General features: G+C 42.8%; 5 protein-coding genes across 5 annotated transcripts; 3 read left to right on the forward strand and 2 right to left on the reverse strand.

Annotated features, from left to right (window-relative positions):
- Window positions 1-370: 370 nt before the first annotated feature.
- Window positions 371-1,933, reverse strand: N7520_002639 (zinc-dependent alcohol dehydrogenase; the record flags this gene model as incomplete). Its single annotated transcript, XM_057136574.1, has 5 exons — window positions 371-643; window positions 713-1,290; window positions 1,338-1,565; window positions 1,616-1,711; window positions 1,774-1,933. The coding sequence occupies 5 exons, from the start codon at window positions 1,931-1,933 to the stop codon at window positions 371-373; spliced, it is 1,335 nt and encodes a 444-aa protein (XP_056999260.1).
- Window positions 1,934-3,176: 1,243 nt separating this feature from the next.
- On the reverse strand, window positions 3,177-4,139 carry N7520_002640 (phosphotransferase enzyme family protein; the record flags this gene model as incomplete). The annotated part of the gene is made up of 1 exon (XM_057136575.1): window positions 3,177-4,139. The coding sequence occupies one exon, from the start codon at window positions 4,137-4,139 to the stop codon at window positions 3,177-3,179; it is 963 nt and encodes a 320-aa protein (XP_056999261.1).
- A 1,108-nt stretch (window positions 4,140-5,247) lies between these two features.
- N7520_002641 (uncharacterized protein) lies at window positions 5,248-6,255 on the forward strand (the record flags this gene model as incomplete). The annotated part of the gene is made up of 2 exons (XM_057136576.1): window positions 5,248-5,262; window positions 5,287-6,255. The coding sequence occupies 2 exons, from the start codon at window positions 5,248-5,250 to the stop codon at window positions 6,253-6,255; spliced, it is 984 nt and encodes a 327-aa protein (XP_056999262.1).
- A 5,648-nt stretch (window positions 6,256-11,903) lies between these two features.
- On the forward strand, window positions 11,904-12,665 carry N7520_002642 (ankyrin repeat domain-containing protein; the record flags this gene model as incomplete). The annotated part of the gene is made up of 5 exons (XM_057136577.1): window positions 11,904-11,975; window positions 12,042-12,291; window positions 12,370-12,499; window positions 12,540-12,588; window positions 12,639-12,665. The coding sequence occupies 5 exons, from the start codon at window positions 11,904-11,906 to the stop codon at window positions 12,663-12,665; spliced, it is 528 nt and encodes a 175-aa protein (XP_056999263.1).
- Window positions 12,666-12,899: 234 nt separating this feature from the next.
- N7520_002643 (uncharacterized protein) lies at window positions 12,900-13,163 on the forward strand (the record flags this gene model as incomplete). Its single annotated transcript, XM_057136578.1, has 2 exons — window positions 12,900-12,968; window positions 13,035-13,163. The coding sequence occupies 2 exons, from the start codon at window positions 12,900-12,902 to the stop codon at window positions 13,161-13,163; spliced, it is 198 nt and encodes a 65-aa protein (XP_056999264.1).
- Between the last annotated feature and the right edge of the window lie 7,370 nt (window positions 13,164-20,533).

Genomic DNA, 20,533 nt, shown 5'->3' on the forward strand with positions numbered 1-20,533 from the left:
GTTTCCGATTCCCGCCACATGGGCCCGCCGTCCCCATTATATTCCTCGATGGGCTTGGGCTGTGGGGACAAGCTTGGAACGAACTCAAATCCCGGGTAAAGTCAATCCCAGATGATATACGCCACGCCTTAAACATGACAAGTCATAAAATTTGTATGGATGCCGGCGAGCGCTTGAATAGCCGGTTTTTGCCTTGTTATCTCTCCACATTTGTGGTCCCAGCATCTTAATCTTGCTACCAGTGAAATATCAGGCATCCTACTTCAAGACGACTAGGTATCATCCACTGTAAGTGTAGCGCTTCGGGAAAAAGAAAGTTCATTTGATTCACACTGTTTATAAAGACATTGAATCCATGATATAATTCATATTATATCGTAGACTTGAGTGCATCTGTAGAAGGAGGGTTAGAGTGTCTAGTCTGTATGAAGATCTTTTGCATTCCCTCGCGCTTGTCAAAAGCTTCATAGACTTTCTCAATATCTTCAAGTCGAAGTCGATGGGTCACCATGTTGAGCGGGTTTATATCTCCCTTCTGGATGAGGTTCATGAGATGCTCCCAATACTTATGCACTGGAGCCTGGCCATTTCCAATGAGGCGTACACCAGTTTCCATCAAGGCACCGATATTGAAATGATTAGTCTGCAATAAGAAATTGTTAGTTTAGATGGTCGTTCTTGTCAAATATGTGCTAAAATCGAAAGAACTCACATATCCAGCGTATATGCCAGTAACGCCGACTCGCCCGAACGCCCGGACAGATGTAATCATCTCATTTAGAAGCTCAGACGTATCCGTCTCCATCCCGAGCATCATCTCAAAGTAGTGAGCCCATCCTTTTGCATACTCGCCAGCAGCACACTCAAGCGCAACGTCAAGACCTCTTGGTGCAATCTGCTTCAGCTGAGATGTCACAGACTCTCCTCGAGGTAGACTAGAAAAATCGAGAGTTTCAATCTTGGGCAGTTTCTCCTTCACGAATGCCAATCTCCAAGCGGCATCCCCGCCGTCGATGAGTATCACCCGACTAGCCCCATGAAGAAGGCTAAATTCAGCGCACATCTGCCCGATTGGCCCGGCACCCCAGATTCCGACGACATCACCCTTCTCAACACCAGTATCCACGACACAATGCCAGGATGTTGCCAAAACATCAGACACGTAGAGTGCTTTCTCATCTGGAACATCATCGGGTATCTGAAGTAGGTTGACATCTCCATATGGAACTCGGATGTACTCTGCCTGTCCACCAGCAAAGCCTCCAGTGAAATGAGAATACCCAAACATGCCTGCGAGAGATAAGCAAAGCTCATTGGTAAGTATCATGAAGACTTACCAGCTGTACGCTTTCCATACATCACATTCTCGATTTTGTTCTCGTTCGTTCTCTCGCACTGGGAGAACCGCTCATGGCGACAGTTGTTACAGTCGCCACAGGCAATAGGAAACGAGACGACCACGCGATCACCGATGCTAAGCTTCTTTGATTCGGGCCCAATGCTTTCCACTATACCGCAGCATTCGTGACCTAGTACATCCCCTTTTTGAAGTTGTGGAATGACTCCTTCGACATGTTTAGTATCTCATCATTTTGGTGCATTATGGGCTACACACCGTGATAAAGATGGAGATCGCTTCCACAGATTGTGCTTCCTGTCACCTTCACGATGACATCTCCTGGGTCAACGACTAAGGGTTTTGGCATTTGTACTGGTTGCTCGCATGAGTAAAATGGTTTCAATGACGATAGGAATCATGTAGAATATTTTTACCTAGTTTCACCTGGTTCTTCCCTTGCCAAGTGGTCGCTAGAATTTTGTTATTAGTTTCCGTGCCAGTCTCATTGTAGTTGCTGATATCCGTGGTAATGGAGGCATTATCATCATGGCCGATTATGCGCTCTACCAGGTTCGCAGCTTGTGAAAAGGCCATTATGATTTTTCAATTTGGCGAAAACGACCTCAAATTTGCTTCAAGATACCTGCCACTTTGATAGATTCGTTAAACCCGATTCTTTCATTCATTTATCGTAACAAACCCTTAATCTTCCCAGTTCTCTGGAAAAGACTGATATACTTTCTGACATCATCAGGGATGATGTTCTGACATCATCATGACCCAGCCAGGCTGTTCCCGAACACTAAACCAACGTCGAGAGACTTCAGGATCAAGAAATCTGGCAGAACAATTGGTTATAGTTCTTGAGTTCCTTGTTTTGTCGTGGCATTACTCTTTAGTGAATGTTAGATATTCACCTTCATTGGTCGGGAGGGGTTCCTTGGGGACTATGATGGTTAAACTGGGTTGTATTTTGGATCGTCGGGGACCAAGACGATCAGCTTGACAACTGTAGAAAGGGAGGGCTACAGAACAGGAAGCTCCAAACTTAACTTCCTAAGCATCTAGGACATTCCCTTGAGATGCAGGCTTTGTTGATGAAGTATATATTTCTTTCATATGGTCCTGCAATTACATACGACCATAGGGTGTGGAGAACAGGGCTTCCCGTCCGCTCAGCCGTACTTAAGCCACACGCCGGTTAGTTAGTAGTATGGTGGGTGACCACATGCGAATCCTGACTGTTGTATGTCCGTATTCACCGATTTTTTTGATTCGTTAGGGAAACTCTCCTTGCCGCCCTACTCTTCAGGCCCTTCAGGCCCTTCACCTGAACGCCCTGAACACCATTATTTTGCACCTGAATATCCTGCAGGCCCCTGAAGCGCTGACGTGGCCTTCCCCTCCCGTGCTGACCTTTCGATGCATGTGCGTTATCGTAGTCACAACTATTTGGTCTGGCCTTAACCGACTCATGTGACTGGTCACCCGGCAGTGGAAAGATGACAGTCTGTTACTACACGTGACCTTCAGGCTGCTTTCTTATCTCCTTCACTACGACGTCAACAATCCCCGACTAGGGAGTCTGATAAGCGATTCATATGTCAATCCCGCGGGCACTTGATATTCATTTTGTCTATAAGACATAACATATAATATGTTAAACGAATGTATTTATCGAAAAGATTGAAAGGCGTGTGCTTCAAATCGCGGTTTCTTTAGTTGATATATTTCATACCCCTTTTGCATAGGGAAACTTTGGGATGCCATAATGGAGAAATGGCTCCCATACTCACTCGCATCTTTACGCACTCGCAACGTGCTTTCCTTATTTATGCTAATAACCAACAAAATCATCATATGAAAGGTGCTCTTCCAAGCGACTTTCCCTGGCTTGCTGCGTCTTCACCGGAACAAGTCTCTCCAGTCCATCCAACTCCTCCTTTGATAAAAGCGAAAGCCTGTCCTCAAGGGACCCATTACCAAAGTGTTTTTGGTCAAGAAACGTCCAGTAGATCTCATCAAACATGAAACTCTTCTTTGCAGCAAGACAGAACCAAAAGAGCCCATTTTCCATTGACTGCGCCATCCTAATCGATAGTCGCTGAGACTCCTCCATCGCCTGTTTTTTTATCTGTTCGTCTTCGCACCACCGGAGGACCCTAAGAAAAAGCTGTAGACGTGGAGTATACCGGCATAGAAACAAATTCAAGTCTGCCTCCCAAGCCTCTGGGCTCTCAAAAAGTAGCCACCAAGGCGCAGTATAGGTGAATTCAACAGGCGCCACATATGTATATTCCCAGTCAATAACGCCGGTTACCGCAAAGTTTGGTCCTGAGACAAGGACATTCGATGGGCGTAAGTCATCGCAGTAAAGATGGAAAGGGCCAAAATGCTCTGCTGGAATTTTCCTAGCGATCTTTCTGAAAAGACAGCGAGAAATGTATTTTTTCCGGCAATCTAGTTCGTCATCCACGGCATCATTGCGTTGAATTTGAAGGTGTAGAAGCTGCTGTGCTGCAAATTCCTGGAAATACTCGCCGGCGGTTCGAAAGCTCCCCTCGGCAAATTCACCAGGGGGAAGGTTTCCAACGCGTACAAGCTCATTCATGTTCAAAGTCAATGGCCTTTTCACCACTTCCCACGCCCCTGACTTTTGAGCTAGAACCCCAATACGCGGGAAGACTGGTTTTGATAGCTCTAGCATAACCTGGGCCATGCCACGAAAAGCATGTTCAATATCCAAGCTAGATGGGCTTCGGAGGCGATTGGATAATAAGGTGCCCTCAACAAAGGTCATGACAATATATGGTCCACACCACCAACGACCTGCCCCAAGAACAAGGGGAACAGGAACCTTTGTTTGCTGATGGATAAACCTCATCACTGAGATTTCATTCCTAGTCTTCTCGGTGCGAAACCGAGAATCTGGATTTTTAGAAACGAACTAAATAGCATCCGGGACTAATAATCATAACCTGGGACACAAAGTCGAAATTTGGAATACATGCCAGTTTGTTCATCTACACAGACCGATATCATCTGACAAGCCAGGGCTTTATCATTAGGTGATAGGACTCTATAAGTATATTAGGTGATTATCCTTGAATTGGAATTTGACTTCATATTGAAATGACTGGGTTCTGTATGTATAGAGTCCAAATATGCCTTCCTTTGAGAATAGCTAGAGTTGTATTAAGAGAATAATCCGAATTGAAGGGACTGTATTGAGTGTGTGCGTATTTTGGTTATGCACCATAAGTCACTCAAGAATAATTTCCGTCTATTCGCCGGAATGGTATATTAAGATTGGATACTTCATATCCTGGAATTCCCTTTTGAGCAAATTTACATGTGCGGAATTGGCAAAAGTTACTTTTGTTCAGAAGTACAATTACCCACAGGTCGCAATTACCAAAAGTCACAATATTGGAAATTGCTTAGTGGCCACAATGAATGATATCAATAAATAAGGCAGCAGTCTGCATAAAAGAGGTTGCTTTACTCTAAATTGTGTCAAATATTAAGAGCAGTCATGTCAATTCCAAACCCATACTCAGGATCTATGCAGCACTATACGGAGGAGCATGACATCGCAGCTCCACTCATTGCATCTATACTTTAGGGTCATACGGACGAACAAAAACAAGCTATTCACCAGCTTGCCTCTTTGAATAACCAGATTCGGGCCAAGAATATTCGTTCTAAGATTCCCAAGGCTATTGGATGCATCGATATTCCTGCCTTCAAGGTGGCAGCTGAGATGCTAATTCAAGCGTCAAAGGCATTTGAGACTAATAAAGACACAAGTATATTTAAACAGGCCAAGCAAGACCTACATCAATGCATCAAGCTGGGTAAATTACCAAGGTCATAGAACATCCAATGGGAGGACTTTACAGATTTTCATGCCGCCCGAGTTGGTAAGGAGTATTGAAAGCTAGCAGAGCGAGACAGATACTAACCAAGCTTTAGGTGGACGAGGCGGACAGCTAGGGCCTACAGTTAATGCCTTCCAGGAATCCCAGTATGACAGAGGCTATCATGGGCAATCCTCCATTCCGCAACCTCAAGCGCTTTATCATGAGACATCTTCAGATGCATTCACTACCAATGGAGACGATTCCAACGTTACAGAAAATCAGAATCTAGATATAGAAGAAGATGCTTTGGAGAATGAAGACTATGATGAAGATAGTGAGGTGCAAGGCGGTGAATACTCCGATGAGGACAGTCAAGGAAATGATGACTTCGGCGAAGGTGACTCAGACTACACTGAGAGTGACTCGATTGGGGATGTCCTTGATGCAGATGTCCTTGAATTGACTTACGACACAGGACGTGGGCTGGACTGCATGGACCTGAGCCTCCTAAGAGGTCGAGCACAAACCCGATATGGCCTTCTTTTGAGCTCGGGATCTATTCTAGGTTGGCGGGATACCAGGGACGCAGGGTTAGTATCCATTATTGGGTACGAGTGCCGAGGTAAAAGAACTGCTCGTGTGAAGTGTCAGCGAGGTGAACAGAGGAATGAGAAAGAGCCTACGGGTGGAAGAGAGGACTATCTGACAGCAAAGATCCAGGGTGTAGGGTTAATAGCTTGGGTAGTGGATGAAAAGTCTATCTTCGACCCTATCCAATCACTTTACCCCACCCTCAACTCTACATACCCAAGTACGTTTGTTACAATTTTCTGGGCGGACAATACCTGGACATGGGAGTCCCGTGAAGTGTTTTGTTCTTTGATGGAAGATCTCAGCCCCTTTGAATCGAACGTTCTTTTATATTTCATGGCTATCTCTCAGGAGTCCGACTATCAGGAGGCCTTGACTGGTGAACGACCGAGATTTCCAAATCCATCATTCATGCCAGAACTGAGAGGAAATCCAATAGGATTGACTGCAACATCCAGCTAGAGGGAACTTATTTACCGTCTTCCAAGCTAGGGCTGCTTCATGTCACTCATTCTTATATTTCATCCACCATCCGTCATCATATAAATTTTGACTTTGCCATTTTTCTTTCAGTTTGTCCGATTGTGGGGTACTATGACCTCTCAGTGTGTTTTCAGCGCTTTCCGCATTAGTATCGTCTAGATTCAGGCCCGCGGAGCTTACCTCCATGGAAGCTCTTCTCTCTCTTTCTCCTCTCCATGTCCCATAACACATATACTGTTCCATGTGGTTTTTAGCTTTATAATATTTAGTCTTCTTCCCGCTTTTGTTCAAATAGGCGCTTTAATGAGTCTTAGTTGGCAAACAGACAAATTCTGTTACTATACTGAGGGCTACCATGATACGCCGGTATTGAGATAGATTGGGAATACAAATGGAAAACAACCTCAACTTCAATATGTACCTCCTGGAGCAGGTGTATCAGACCCAGACTTGTTATATATTTCTCTCTATTCCTTTCTACGCCAGTTTCTTATTGAAGTGTTTAACGCCCGAAGGATTCACGAAAGCATCCCCTAAGATGATGGCCTGACAGTGATGGCCAAACCTACGACGTGGAGTCCACTTGCTGTAAGAGGGAGAATGGAGAGGGAGAACAGTCACCCATATTACTGCCTTCTATCTTTTTTACTTCTATAGGAGTAGATAGATATTAATAGCTATCAAAGAGTATTACTAGAGGTAAAGAGACAGGATGAGGAAGACAGCAGATGAAGAGGACCTAGACAAGCAAGCACTGGAGCAAAAAAAGTTTTATTGATAATATTCTATTAAACTCCTGGCTAGTATTTATGTAAATCAGAAAGGCTATAGCAAACTGATATTTTATCGATTCTCAAGTAAGATGAAGATACAGTATATTCTCTTATCGAAAACTTAGATGAATCCAAATGATAGCGAAAAATAACTCCCGATCGCATAATCTGGATTTCAATATCCTGTCCAGCAAATTCGCTGGAAAGCCTTTCTGACTCCCACTGTCATTCCATAAATCCGCTCTTATATCTTCCTACTTGGAAGTAGATGATATACAGTCTCAAAAACATCCCTATTCGGTTTCGATTTCATGTTTGATGTCTTCTTCTTCGGAGTCCGATAAAGTCTTATATCTCTAGGGAATTAATTTATAAGACGCGTTTTGATTCATCTTTCTCCTCTTTTTCCTACTTACTGCTTGATTAGGTGGCCAGACAGAGTGAATGGTTTTCGTTCGGCCCCGCGAATGTCGCACAACGGTAATGCATACGCACAGTAGTCCCGACTTACGAGCGATTTTGGGAAAAGAACCCCATTTTGGTAAATAGAGATTTCCGTGAAGTTGAACTGAGATTCTAGTGGCCTTTAGCACTTAAATAAGACTCGTGCCCAAATAGCGCTTTTGCACCTTATCTACAATGCGCGCTCACTCCTTGATCCCATTGCGCAAATTCCCTATATCCGACTAACGCCGACGGCTCCTAAAATTTTCGCAGCACAATTTCAAAGGTCGACTAATATTCCGAGAAATGCAATTTTCCTGGTCACCAATATTATGCGCTCTCTAATATTATTGATTTTTAAAATTTCAGTTTGTTGATTTTCGGGCAAGTCCAATATTCCAATATCGAAATTTCAAGGCGTTTTCTCATTACAAGTCCTCTAAAATTCAAAGCGCTGAACATTATAAGTGTGTGAAGTTTATCCATCTTCAATATTCTTCGATATTCTCCTTGGGAAAAAATGTCTCTTTCCCACGAATTCACCTTTTAAGAAAGACAAACCTATTATAAGGGCAGAGCTAAGATATATTTATCACACTTTCAAATAGATAGTTCAGGACCTCGGACTATTCGGCATACCCATGTTGATCGGCTTGTCCAGCTCTTTGAATCTGAAGGATTCTCTCGGTTTAACCCTGAGAACTTTGTCAAGGTTTCAATCAATAGCAATATTCTCCAGCGAGCCTTGGCCAAGAATGGTCAAACAGAGGCGACTTTGCATGGTCCATTGGAGTTTTTAAATCTTCCAGACGACGTACGTCTCTATGTGCTACACGGAAATCACCGTCTTATTGCTGCCATTAAGAAGTCCATATAATAGTAGGTAGGAGAACTATATAGTGATGGTGAGATCATATACTTCAATAGATATATTCACAGTTACTGACGCTTAATAAGATATAGATTCTGAGATCGCACAAGAAATTCGGGAAGAGCACCCGAATACTCAGCCATATTGCGATGGTGATATATATCGCCACGTACGGCATTACGAAAGAGTGGGAGACGTGGACTCTAAGCTAAAATAGCGAGGCAGGTTCAGGAAAGGTATCCATCATAAGGTCGCCCGTATGGAAAAAGATTTCAAGAGAGTCAAGAGGGCCATCGATAACTTATTACCACTTCTGGGGCTATAGGGAGCGTTAAAGCTTTCCTATCTCGGTCGATGGTTATCACTAAAGTGCCCAGAGGTAGGTTGGTTTTGTAAGATGCTCTAAACTAGGCTAATAAGATAAGGAAATAATTCGATATTTAGGGTTCGTCCATCAACAGTGGGCTTTTATTATGGGTGATAATTCCGCCAGCCTTCTGGACTCTGATATAGTCGATGAGCTTAAGACTCTAATGCCTAGAATCTCTTTTCATAATAAGGCTGTAATCGAAGATAAAATAGAGAAACGCAAGATATTCCGTAATATAGAGTCAAATGAACAGTATATGCAGGTATTAGGTCGCATTATCAGAATTCGAGGGAGAATCTTATCATTCTATATATTCACTAGAGATTTTATATACTTTAAGGCATATATAGGGGCTCTTAAACCATTACAGCCTATTGACTCCAAGGAAACCATGTTTGAAGGTTTCACACGGAGTTACTTACGACATCAATCTCACGTCTTTGATGTCCAACTTACAGAAGATTCTTTCGAACCCTGAGACGGTAACACTCATAACGTGGCGCTTTATTATCAGTAGCTTTTTCTAGCTGTGATGCGTGACTTTCCAACTCTCACGAGCTTATTGCCATACCGTAACAATAGGAAAGTGAGGCCAAAGGAGTCTGGCTTTAGGCTTGAAAGGGATTTGAATCTAGCTTAGCTGGCCATAAGGCTCGGGTTCCAAAATGCCGTAATACTGGCCATTAATGAACAGGCTGGTTCGAATCGGTACCAAATTACCACAGAAGAATTCCTTTATCAGATTCAGCCTCGAGATAGGTACAATGCCAATACGGAGACTATAGAAGGTCTTACCAACTATATTTCCGAGGGCATTATAAATAACTGCGCAATACGTCCATCGCCCCAAGAGGCACGTCTTACTATAGACTTAGAGAAGCTGCTAAAAAAGCTCCGTTATAGTCGGCCTTCTTACAAGAACTATGAAAATGATCGGCAGTTTTTGTTTTTAGATATTATTCTTTAAGAAGATATCTCTAGATCACATACAACGTCCTTTGCTGTATAGCGTGATATCTTCTTTTCCTTCTTCGGTGGAAACTATCATAAAACCCAGGACTTCAATGAATATTTGTCTGCGGATAACCTAAGAGTGATTGATTCCCAAGAGGATTTATTCAATGCCAGTGAAGAATCGTCCCCAAGGGTCAGCCTTAGTACCACATCCTTACAACATGCAGGCGTTGATGGACCAGCCTACAATGATTCTGGTGAAGAGACTAAGGAGATAATTTATCGTGAGGATATCTCAGCAATGAATGAAGCATCTGAGAGTGACGACCAGCTCAAAGCTTTAGAGCAACATAGTCTAACGAGGGACTCTTTTGAGACATACTCCGTTAGTACCGGGACAAACTCAATCGCTAACGATAAAGAATTCACGGTACTTGACCAAAACACTTTGCTATCTGCCGTCATTCGGAATATTCTTTCTCAAACAAACGATATTCTACTCTACATCTAGCAAAACAGGCGGTACGCTCAGCTTTCGAGCAGCCCCGAAGACAAGCCTTTCTTTGATAGAGTAGTAAAAAAGCTAGCGAATCGCCAACAAGTTTTCATATCAACTTAGGGTAATCGTCTTCCCCATCTTATCATACTTAAAAACCTTTACAACTCTGCCATTAGCGAAAGGCTCATTTTAGTTGGACCAAAGGCAGATTCAGCTAGCTTAAGTGGGACTCTTATATCCCGAATACGGTAGGGAAATTTTCTTCATTTCATAGATAAGGGTTTTAATTTCGAAGATACAGGAATTTAACTTAAAAATCGATCAATCGTAATCATATAAAATCAAGCCTCGAATCTTCATAATAGGAACAACTAAGCAACCCTCGCCCGCTGCATAAGAAATGAAGATATCCTTACCAAGAATAAGTCAGTTTAGGCTTAAAAAAGTTAGGATATATATAGTATGACCGACCTATAGAAGAGCTTGGATTGTAGTATTCGCTGTTTTAGAAATGAATCCCTGTAAACGATCGGTGCATTAGGAAACACGCAAACCGCTACCTCGGAGCTCGGAAATAGTACACCTAGGCTCAACGATCTCATATAGCAAACGGCTAATGTATTTAATATCAAGCTGCTCAGATCCCTGATGTCGTTCAAATAGAGACGCTGCTATGTTTACTGTTTTGGAGGTCAGCGGTTTACGTATATAAATATAAGTATATGAACTATGCAGAAAGCCGCTAACCGATTTTTACACAACCCTTCGATGATATAAAGATATTATCAGACGTTAAAGCCGTATGGCAAACAGCCAAATCGCGGTGAATATACCAAAGCCCGTGTAAAAGCTATTAGATGCCTATTTTAGCCTGTGTGAAACGATGAATGGATACGAAGGCTTACCTCTTTAGATATGAATGCAAGCTCAGATTCCTTTAGTTGGATTCCAGACTGAAGTTGCTCTAATGAAAGTTCCATAAGCTCGTATATAAGGTATAGAGTCTTTGACTCTTCAAACGCGTCTAGAAGATTGACGATGTTTGGATGACTAATCAGTTGTAAATGACACGTTTTGTCGATCCCACTCTTTCTATATTGCTTAATAGGGGGAGGGATTTTGCGTGAGAAAGCAGTAGATTATAAAGCGACGAATAGAGAAGGAAGAACGCCATTGATTAAGGTAGCTAGCTTTGGGCATACGAGGTTTGTCGAATGGCTCCTGCGCGAGGGTGTGAAGCTTGAAGCAACAATGGGTAAAGGCGAAAGTGCTCTATAGGCGGCTTTATTAGGAGGACATTAGGACGTTGTTGAAATATTGCTTAGAGCTAGTGTAGCGGTGAATGCAAAGAGTGATTAATACGGCAATGCACTATAAGCTACTATATATGGTGGAAGTAGTGATATCGTACAGCTGCTCCTTGACGCTGGCGCCGATGTCAAGGCTTAGGGTGGTTATTTTGGCAATGCCCTATAGGCTGCTGGTGTATACGGGAAAAGTAGTGAGATTGTATAGATGCTCCTGGACGCTGGCGCCGATGTTAAGGCTTAGGGTGGTAAATATGGCAATGCCCTATAAGCTGCTGTGGCATACGGGAAAAGTAGTGAGATTGTGTAGATGCTCCTGGACGCTGGCGCCGATGTCAAGGCTTAGGGTGGTGATTACGGTAATGCCCTATAAGCTGCTGCATATAGTGGAAGTAGTGATGTCGTGCAGATGCTCCTAGACGCTGGCGCCGATGTTAAGGCTCAGGGCGGTCTATACGGCAGTGCCCTACAGGCTGCTGTTGTATACGGGAAAAGCAGTAAGATCGTGCAGATGCTCCTGGACGCAGGCGCCGATGTTAAGGCTTAGGGTGGTCATCTTGACATTGCACTACATGATGCTGCTGTATATGGTGGAAGCAGTGAGATTATGCAGATGCTCCTCGATGCCGGCGCCGATTTCAGGGCTCAGGGTGGTCAATACGGCAATGCCCTACAGGCTGCAGCATATGGTGGAAGCAGTGATATCGTGCAGCTACTCCTTGACGCTGGTGCTGATATCAAGGCTCAGGGTGGTAAATACAGTAATGCCCTACAAGCTGCGGCATATGGTGGAAGCAGTGATATCGTGTAGCTGCCCCTGGACGCTGGTGCTGATATTTAGGCTTAGGGTGGTGAATACGGCAATGCCCTATAAGCTGCTGCATATGGTGGAAGCAGTGATATCGTGCAGCTACTCCTTGACGCTGGTGCTGATATCAAGGCTCAGGGTGGTAAATACAGTAATGCCCTACAAGCTGCGGCATATGGTGGAAGCAGTGATATCGTGTAGCTGCCCCTGGACGCTGGTGCTGATATTTAGGCTTAGGGTGGTGAATACGGCAATGCCCTATAAGCTGCTGCATATGGTGGAAGCAGTGATATCGTGCAGCTGCTCCTGGACGCTGGTGCTGATATCAAGGCTTAGGGTGGTGAGTACGGCAATGCCCTATAAGCTGCTGCGTATGGTGGAAGAAGTGGGATCGTTCAGATGCTCCTGGACGCTGGCGCCGATTTCGAGGCTCAGGGTGGTTATTTTGGCAATACCCTACAGGCTGCGGCATATGGTGGAAGCAGTGATATCGTGTAGCTGCTCCTTGACGCTGGCGCCGATGTTAAGGCTCAGGGTGGTGAATACGGTAATGCCCTATAAGCTGCTGTATGTGGTTGGAGCAGTAAGATCGTGTAGATGCTCCTAGACGCTGGTGCCGATGTGAGGGCTCAGGGTGGTTTTTTTGGCAATACCCTACAGGCTGCGGTATATGGTGAAAGCAGTGATATCGTGCAGCTGCTCCTTGATGCTGGCGCCGATATTAAGGCTTAGGGTGGTCATTTTGGTAATGCCCTACAGGCTGCTGGTGTATACGGGAAAAGCAGTGAGATTGTGCAGATGCTCCTAGACGCTAGCGCCGATGTCAAGGCTCAGGGTGGTAAATACGGTAATGCCCTATAAGCTGCTGCATGTGGTGGAAGCAGTAAGATCGTGCAGCTGCTCCTTGACGCTGGCGCTGATGTTAAGGCTTAGGGTGGTAAATATGGTAATGCCCTATAAGCTGCTGTATGTGGTGGAAGTAGTAAGATCGTGCAACTGCTCCTTGACGCTGGCGCCGATGTTAAGGCTCAGGGTGGTAAATACGGTAATGCCCTATAAGCTACTATATATGGTGGAAGAAGTGGGATCGATTAGATGCTCCTAGACGCTGGCGCCGATGTTAACGCTCGATATAGTAAATATGGATCATCTCTCTTAGTAGCTGTTTATCAGGGCTATGCTGATCAAGTTTAGATGCTTCTTCACGCTGGCGCAAATGCGTTACTTATAGATGAGTTTGACCAGACTCCCCTTTATATTACCGCCTCGAAAAATAGGCTTAACCTTCTTAATCGATTCCTAGAGCTCCTCTCGCCTATTAATAACCGTAATAAGCTTTTACGAACTCCTATTTATGTAGCTATTTACCTCGGTTATATTAAATTTGCCATAAATCTTATTCACCTTAGTGCTAATCCTTCTCTTCTAGATGGTTATGGTAGAAATACCCTTAACTAGGTAGTTAGAAATGAAAGCCTGGTGCTTTAAATCTAAAACCATTACCCTTTAATTATTATGATGCCTGATAATATTTGAGAGCTTGCGGTTCGTTAATCAATCCTTTAAATCTGCGATACCCTTCTTCACTCTTAGCTGCGTTTCCTATGGCCACTCTTGCCGTAGTTGGGTCGATATCTATTGTTCGTTAGCGAAGTAGATAATACGTAATGTGTGTTTTAGCTGCATTTTTCTTAAGAGACTTCTATTCACACACCCGTATATAAGCCTAGGTGTGACCTTTGCATACGGTTCATTAACGACTCTCGCTTTGTGTGTAGAATCTGCGCCTATATGGATTTATGCTCGTCCTGCGTGCAGAAGTATCCCTTCTATAGTCGATTACACCCGACTTAAGAGCACAAGACTTTTGAAGTGTCATATGTGCTCGATTAACAATCTATGCTCACCACGTTAGCCTTAGAGAAGTTGAGATAACTCGTTGATTAGCTTTCTGCACTAAATACCCATAGAGGTGGGCAGGAGCCGTCACCTGATTCCGTGGCTGATCTACCGTCCAAAGTTACGGTATCTAAAAATGATAACTATTTTTTTTTTCGATGGCTCTTTTAAGCGCAATCTCAATACTCTGTCTCCTTTCGTTTGTATTTAAAGTAGTATTATTTAAATACTGGTATATCTTGAGCTAGTTGAATATATCCTTCAAGCTCGCCGTCTATAGCTTGTTATCATTAAATAACAATCGCTCTGGTATATATGTATCGCGCCCAGACTAATATATTCTGTATGAGGGCCATATTTATGAGATTAGTGAAGTGTGTTCCGCAAAAACCATTCATAGGGAAGTTGTTTAGGGGAGCGAAGAGGGAAAGTGGTATCGTATGTATATCAATTTCGTGTAAATTACAGCAAGGGAGGTCTCAGCGCGTTCTGTAAGATACAATTTCTATCTTTAGAATCGGGGATCGACACAATTGCTATATTTGGACCAGCGTGTTTCAAGCTAGGGTTTAGGAATGAAAGTCTAAGAGTGTAGAGGTAAATCTGATTTCGAATACCACTGTACAGTACTTTTAATGATGATTGAAGGATTATGAGAAAGTTTAATAAGCCCATGCCAGTAGGTTACCGGAAGGTACATCTGTAGGTTTACTGAAATGCGCATATATATTAGAAATATCCTGAAGTACTAAAGCTAAACTATCTAGATGTATTCTCCTTCTGGCGTTATAGCTATATTGAACTTTCCTGGAGCTTAGGCGAAGCCAAAAATACCAAAAACACAACATATTCCAATTATCATCGTTGCCCGGAATCGAAATTTAATCAAGTCACCATCATTGGATACTGCATTTCCTGTAGAACTTGGTGATGTGGAAGATTCCAAAACTGGCAAAGACGTGATCTTGCTGCTGTTCGGGCGAATCTTCGTAGGCGTGGTTATACTTTGAACGACGTTGACACTCATAATTGTGCTATAATGGACCTCGCTAGTATATAACTTAGAATGAGCTGAGGATGGAGAAGCACGAAATGGATGCATTGTTCGTGTTCTTGTAAGGGAATTCATTCCCTTGTAAGGGCCAACGGGAGTGTGTATTGCGCTGGTTGGAGTATTGGTTGCCAGCAACATAGACTTCCTGTATCGAGCCATAGTGTATGTGTATATGAGGGTTATCATACTAGTAAAGCTTATTGGAGTGACTGTTGGAGTGATCGTCTAAGCGTGGAATATGTTGCTGTGGCTATGTTTTCTAATATGTGGAAGAGTGACCGCCGTAACTAGAGAGGCTTGAAGATATATCAATTTAATGAAAAATAATATCATTAAAATTGAACCCTATGCTATATATGTAGATAGTATAGGTTAGAAGAAGTCTCTCGTAAGGATATTCTAAGGGTTTTAAATAAAGTCTTTGGATAAACTATAGTCTAGGAGAATGTCTATAAGCTACCTTTTGCTATTTATAACTTTGGTCCTCTTCTCCTTAGATCGAATATTGCGTAACGGAACATCAGCTAGCTATAATTTCCCCGATAGCCTTCCCAAAATAGCCCTAAAGCTACCAGTCGACCGAAAACATTCTATATATCAAATCTTGATAGTCCCCTTCGCTACAATTCATATTAGAATTAGATTCGATAATTCCAATGACAGAAGGACACTCACATCGTCTTTTCAATATACACATGGCACTGACGTATGTATAAAGAGATAAGAAAAGTGCCGTAAATAGTAGAACAAAAATCCCGGAGTGTTTATGCAACTGCACCTCGTCGCTTGTGATCACTATGGTCGTGGGCTGGCTTGGCTCCACTAATGGGACCCCTGCAGAACTGGTCTCGGCAGTAAGCACGGGGATATTCATCCAATTCAAATCTTTTGCTGCCAATGTCGCTTCGGCAGAGATTGTCTTTGAGGCATGGCAAAGGGCGTACGTAGTCCCCATTAAGTCGCATAATAGGTAGGCGGCACTGCCCTGTCAGTGATGTCAAAGAATGCACTGCACTTCTGACTCACGTTTTTGGGTTCACGTTATTAAGTTCCATATGGTGTGGCCCTGCAATCGCTGTCATACCTGCACCAGGAATGCCACATTCTCTGGCGTGAACACTTGTTGGACATGTGACCAAATAGGTGGTTGCAAAATCTCCCTTCAATATGTCAGGCCCCCTTTCTTGAGCTTATCAAAATCCAAGGGTGACAAACCTTGAACAGAACCTTCGCTTGCAAGTCATGGCCTTGAAACCCTGGTAGCAGCAAGTTTGCCATCTCAACCGCCGTTGTAACGGTAATGTAAAACATAATCAAAAGAATGAGGGATTTCATTTTGGTGTTATTTGGAGTAATTTGAAGGGTGAAAAAATAATAACCTCGGACTTAGTCGAGTTCCACGGGTTCTTAGTCACAGTACTTTCTTTTTTTTTGCAAGTTCAAGTTGACCAGATCCCCAGTGAAACAGCTTGATTGTTGCCTAAGTGAACAAGTTTAATCGGTCCTCGATACCTTCCAAGGCTTTCTGTCTACTCTCAAGTACTCAAGTGATACTAGACGTCGATCCAATGAACAGTACGCAGTACAGCGTGGGCCTCGTACTTTGAGACTTTGACGCATATCCTGGTAGACATGTCAATTTTTGATCCCCCTGCTCTTGCAAATGTTCCCCGACTGGACCCTCAGACCCTTCATGCGCAATACGAGGACTTATATAGGTGCTGGATTTTTCCACTTGAATTTTGTTTTCCCTTTCCAGATTAGTGCTCACTAAGTCGCCGCTTTTACTCACTAAGTAGATCTAAGCACGGCAGTAGATCTAAGCACGGCTTCCATAGTAACGTGCCTAATGTAGTAACGAGGGACTACCCCTAAGGGGATGTGTTAGAGCCTTGAAGGTGTGTAGAAGGGTGGTATTCTAAAGCTATAAAGACAGGTATCCTTATATGTACACAACAAAGCCAAGGGATTTAAGGGAAACCACAATCTAAAGAACATAAGATGATATAGAACTAATCAAAGTACAGGGACTAGGTTCCCCACTACAGTATATAAAAATATCGAACAAAAATCTACGAGCCGCTCACTCCTACCTCACCTAGACATTGCCGCTTTAACAGGGTAACCAGGGCAAGTCAGGTAACCAACTAACCCATCCAAGGTGATTCGCTTACCCCAGGTCGCTTATACTCACTCTAACCTTACCCATCCCTCCTCAAACCACACACTAGTTCTTTAACAGCTCACCAATAGAGTCAAAAATACGTCAAGCATAGAGAAATTCGAGGGTAGAAGGGGTAAGTAGTTCCACTGCTACCTACAGAGATTAGCAAGCAAAACCTAGGGGGTTCCCCTACTCCCACTTCTCGCAGCTATTAGAATTTCCAAATCTTTCTTTCTTGCTATTTCCAATTTCCTTATTTTTGGGTTACTTGGATACTCCGAAATCTTTATCTCGGCTGCTTTTTTAATCTCGCGGGGTTTATACTATTTCTACAATGGCCAAGCAAAGAGGCAAGGCAAAAGTTGACAAGAGTGCTTTTGCTAAAGCCAATGGCTATTTTCGTGGGGTAAACCGGGAAAAAAGACAGTATTCACAACGAAAACAAGTACTCTGATGATACAATCGAACTTCAAAACAGAGCCTTAGAAGAATACCAAAAGTATGCTTCTTTCACTCCATGTTGCTTAGATTCAATTCTAATCCTCGTTAGATAGATTACTGAAGAGGACGAGATCAGTGAAGACGAATGTCTTCAAAAAAGCAAAGCGTGACCTACGCTATAAGGTATTATACAAAAATTGACCTGCTTAACTGGCAAATTACTCACGGCTTGTTGGCATTAGTATTTGCCGACAGAGCTCTTTTTGATATTGATTCTCTTGAAGAATTAGAACGTTGGGAACAATAAGCCAATTCTAATACTGTGGAATTCAGCAGTAGCAAAAGAACCAATTATGCGGATGGTTACCAGATCTGGCGGCGCCTCTAAAGATCCCTTGACCCGTTACATATTTTGCCTTCTGTTTAGGACCATCGTTTGTAATGCAGGATACTTTGAGATTATTACAATCCATAGTTTACGTCGAGGCCTTGCAAATAAGATTGACAGTGAGTGGCATTCAAGATTGAAAAAATGAAGATGCTCATCATTTTACAGAGGTAGCAACAGAAGCAGAAAGGGGCCAGCTCCTAACACAGAAGGATCCGAATGTCTATGGCTAGAGCTATATTGATAATACTTTAGCTTTGAGTAGTATGTATGTCTTCCTTGGCGGAAAAATGCGCCTAGACCATATTAAGTACCTTCGAGACGTTGAAAATTATCGCGAGAAGGGTTAGGCAAGACGTCTGCCAGCCAAAAAGCATCATGCTCTTCAAAATGTTACTGATTTGTAAGAGCTTCAGCTGCAGTTTCAGTAGTTGGAATTAGAAGATCACGATCTATTTGAACTTAGTATTATGAAAAAAACGTGTGCAAATTCTCAAAAATCGCCTTGAAACCGATACTTTCAAGAAATACCGAGAGGCCTGAGTTCAAATCCACCTAGAAGGAAAAGTCATATCCAGAGGATATCGATTCCAAGTAGTGTTATGCAAAATGATGTATCACGTTGTCTTTTCATGATTCTTCCTGAACGTCAGCATCTCGCGAAGATGATTACCTCTGATAAGATCCTCTTTCACAATGAAACACTCTCTGTAGTTAGAGATCTGCTAGCATTATGCAAGCGAGATTATAATGTCTTCTTTCGACCTGGTGAAAAATCACCGAACGGTGTATGTCTGGCCGGGGACTGCAATATTGCCCTTGAAAAGTAAGCCAGCATTCCATATATATTGATAGAGCTTCTGCTGATGTTCTTAGATTGCCTTGACCGTAACGAAGCAATCACATTCAGGATTGCCGACTCCGCGAACTCTGTAATACATATAATTACGAAAAAAAGAAGTGAAATACTGTGATGAATGCTCCGATATCATCACAGGAAACCGATTGGAGGATTAATGTTAAGAACATCTTTCTTCAATCACTTCACAGCGTTGTGAGATAATCACCTATTGCGTTACGCTTATTCGACCAGGGTATTGTCCTCTGTGCCTGGGCAACGAGTCTCTGCTACCATCCCAACGTGTGAGACACTGGAAACCAAGCAATGATTTAAGAGCCCATGTACTAGAGGGTATAAGAAAGATGGAAGGCAAATATCCGTGTACCCATCCCATATGTTGTACAAATTGCGCCAGTGAAATCGACCTCTGTTACCATTTAAACGATATACATAGATTGCAGAAAGCAATCTGGGACAAGAAAGACATACTCGCCGGTGTTGTCAATGACCTGGTATCTGAAAATAATGACTGTAGAAGCAGCATAGGGAGCAACAGACAGTCTTCTCAGGATGAAGACATTAATGTAGAGATCAAACGGGAAAAACAAAATCAAAGGATATATCAAAAGTTAGTTGGGAGCCTGTGTTAATCTATTGGTAAGGGAAACCTTAGCTTGATTGTGAACCAGGTCATCAGACATTCCCTCCATAAGCTAACATTGAAAATAAATACAATCTATATACTCATGAGTCATGCGGAACCTTTTCATCGAGAAAGACTTGGTGAAAAATACCCGGGTGCGCATTCTAGAGCTATGCTGCCATATCGTGCACGTCGAGCTAATCGTCGAGCTAATGATCTGCGACGACAACATAGCATCCTCAATCCTTATTTTCCTTTATCTCCCAGGATGTATCATTGGTGGGTGGAAGATGAAAGTTCCAACTAACTTTTTATATATCTCTTTCTTTTTCTCTTGAAAGAAAATCTAAAGGTTGAAGGTGGTAAAGAACGAAAAAGAATTCATGGAGATCTCAAAATACACAGAAAAAAAGAACGTAACAAATATAATCAAGACTTAAAAAGTAAAAAGCAAGTTGTCTTCAACGTTCCAGGAGTAAGACTCCTTCAAGTCCTCACTGGAATTCTACAAAAGTAATAATGGACAGTATCATCAAAATGATTACTCTGTCCAAGAACTTCCACTCCATATTGCTGATATAATGGAAGACCTTGTTGTGTCGATATGAAGTACATCGGAATCTGGTCAATGGCAGCCTGGTTCATACCCCATTCGAACAACTTTCTTGCAATTCCTTGCCGTTGATACGTGGGATGGGTAGCCAGCAATCTCAGATCTAATTCATCAGAAAATCATCTTGCAATAACGTTTACTTCTCGCAATATCAATTAAACTCACACCAGTGATCATCAAGATTCTTC

The sequence above is a fragment of the Penicillium odoratum genome, assembly GCF_028828045.1.
Source record: "Penicillium odoratum strain IBT 22623 chromosome Unknown utg000002l_segment0_segment0, whole genome shotgun sequence".
In the NCBI taxonomy this organism is placed as follows: domain Eukaryota; kingdom Fungi; phylum Ascomycota; class Eurotiomycetes; order Eurotiales; family Aspergillaceae; genus Penicillium; species Penicillium odoratum.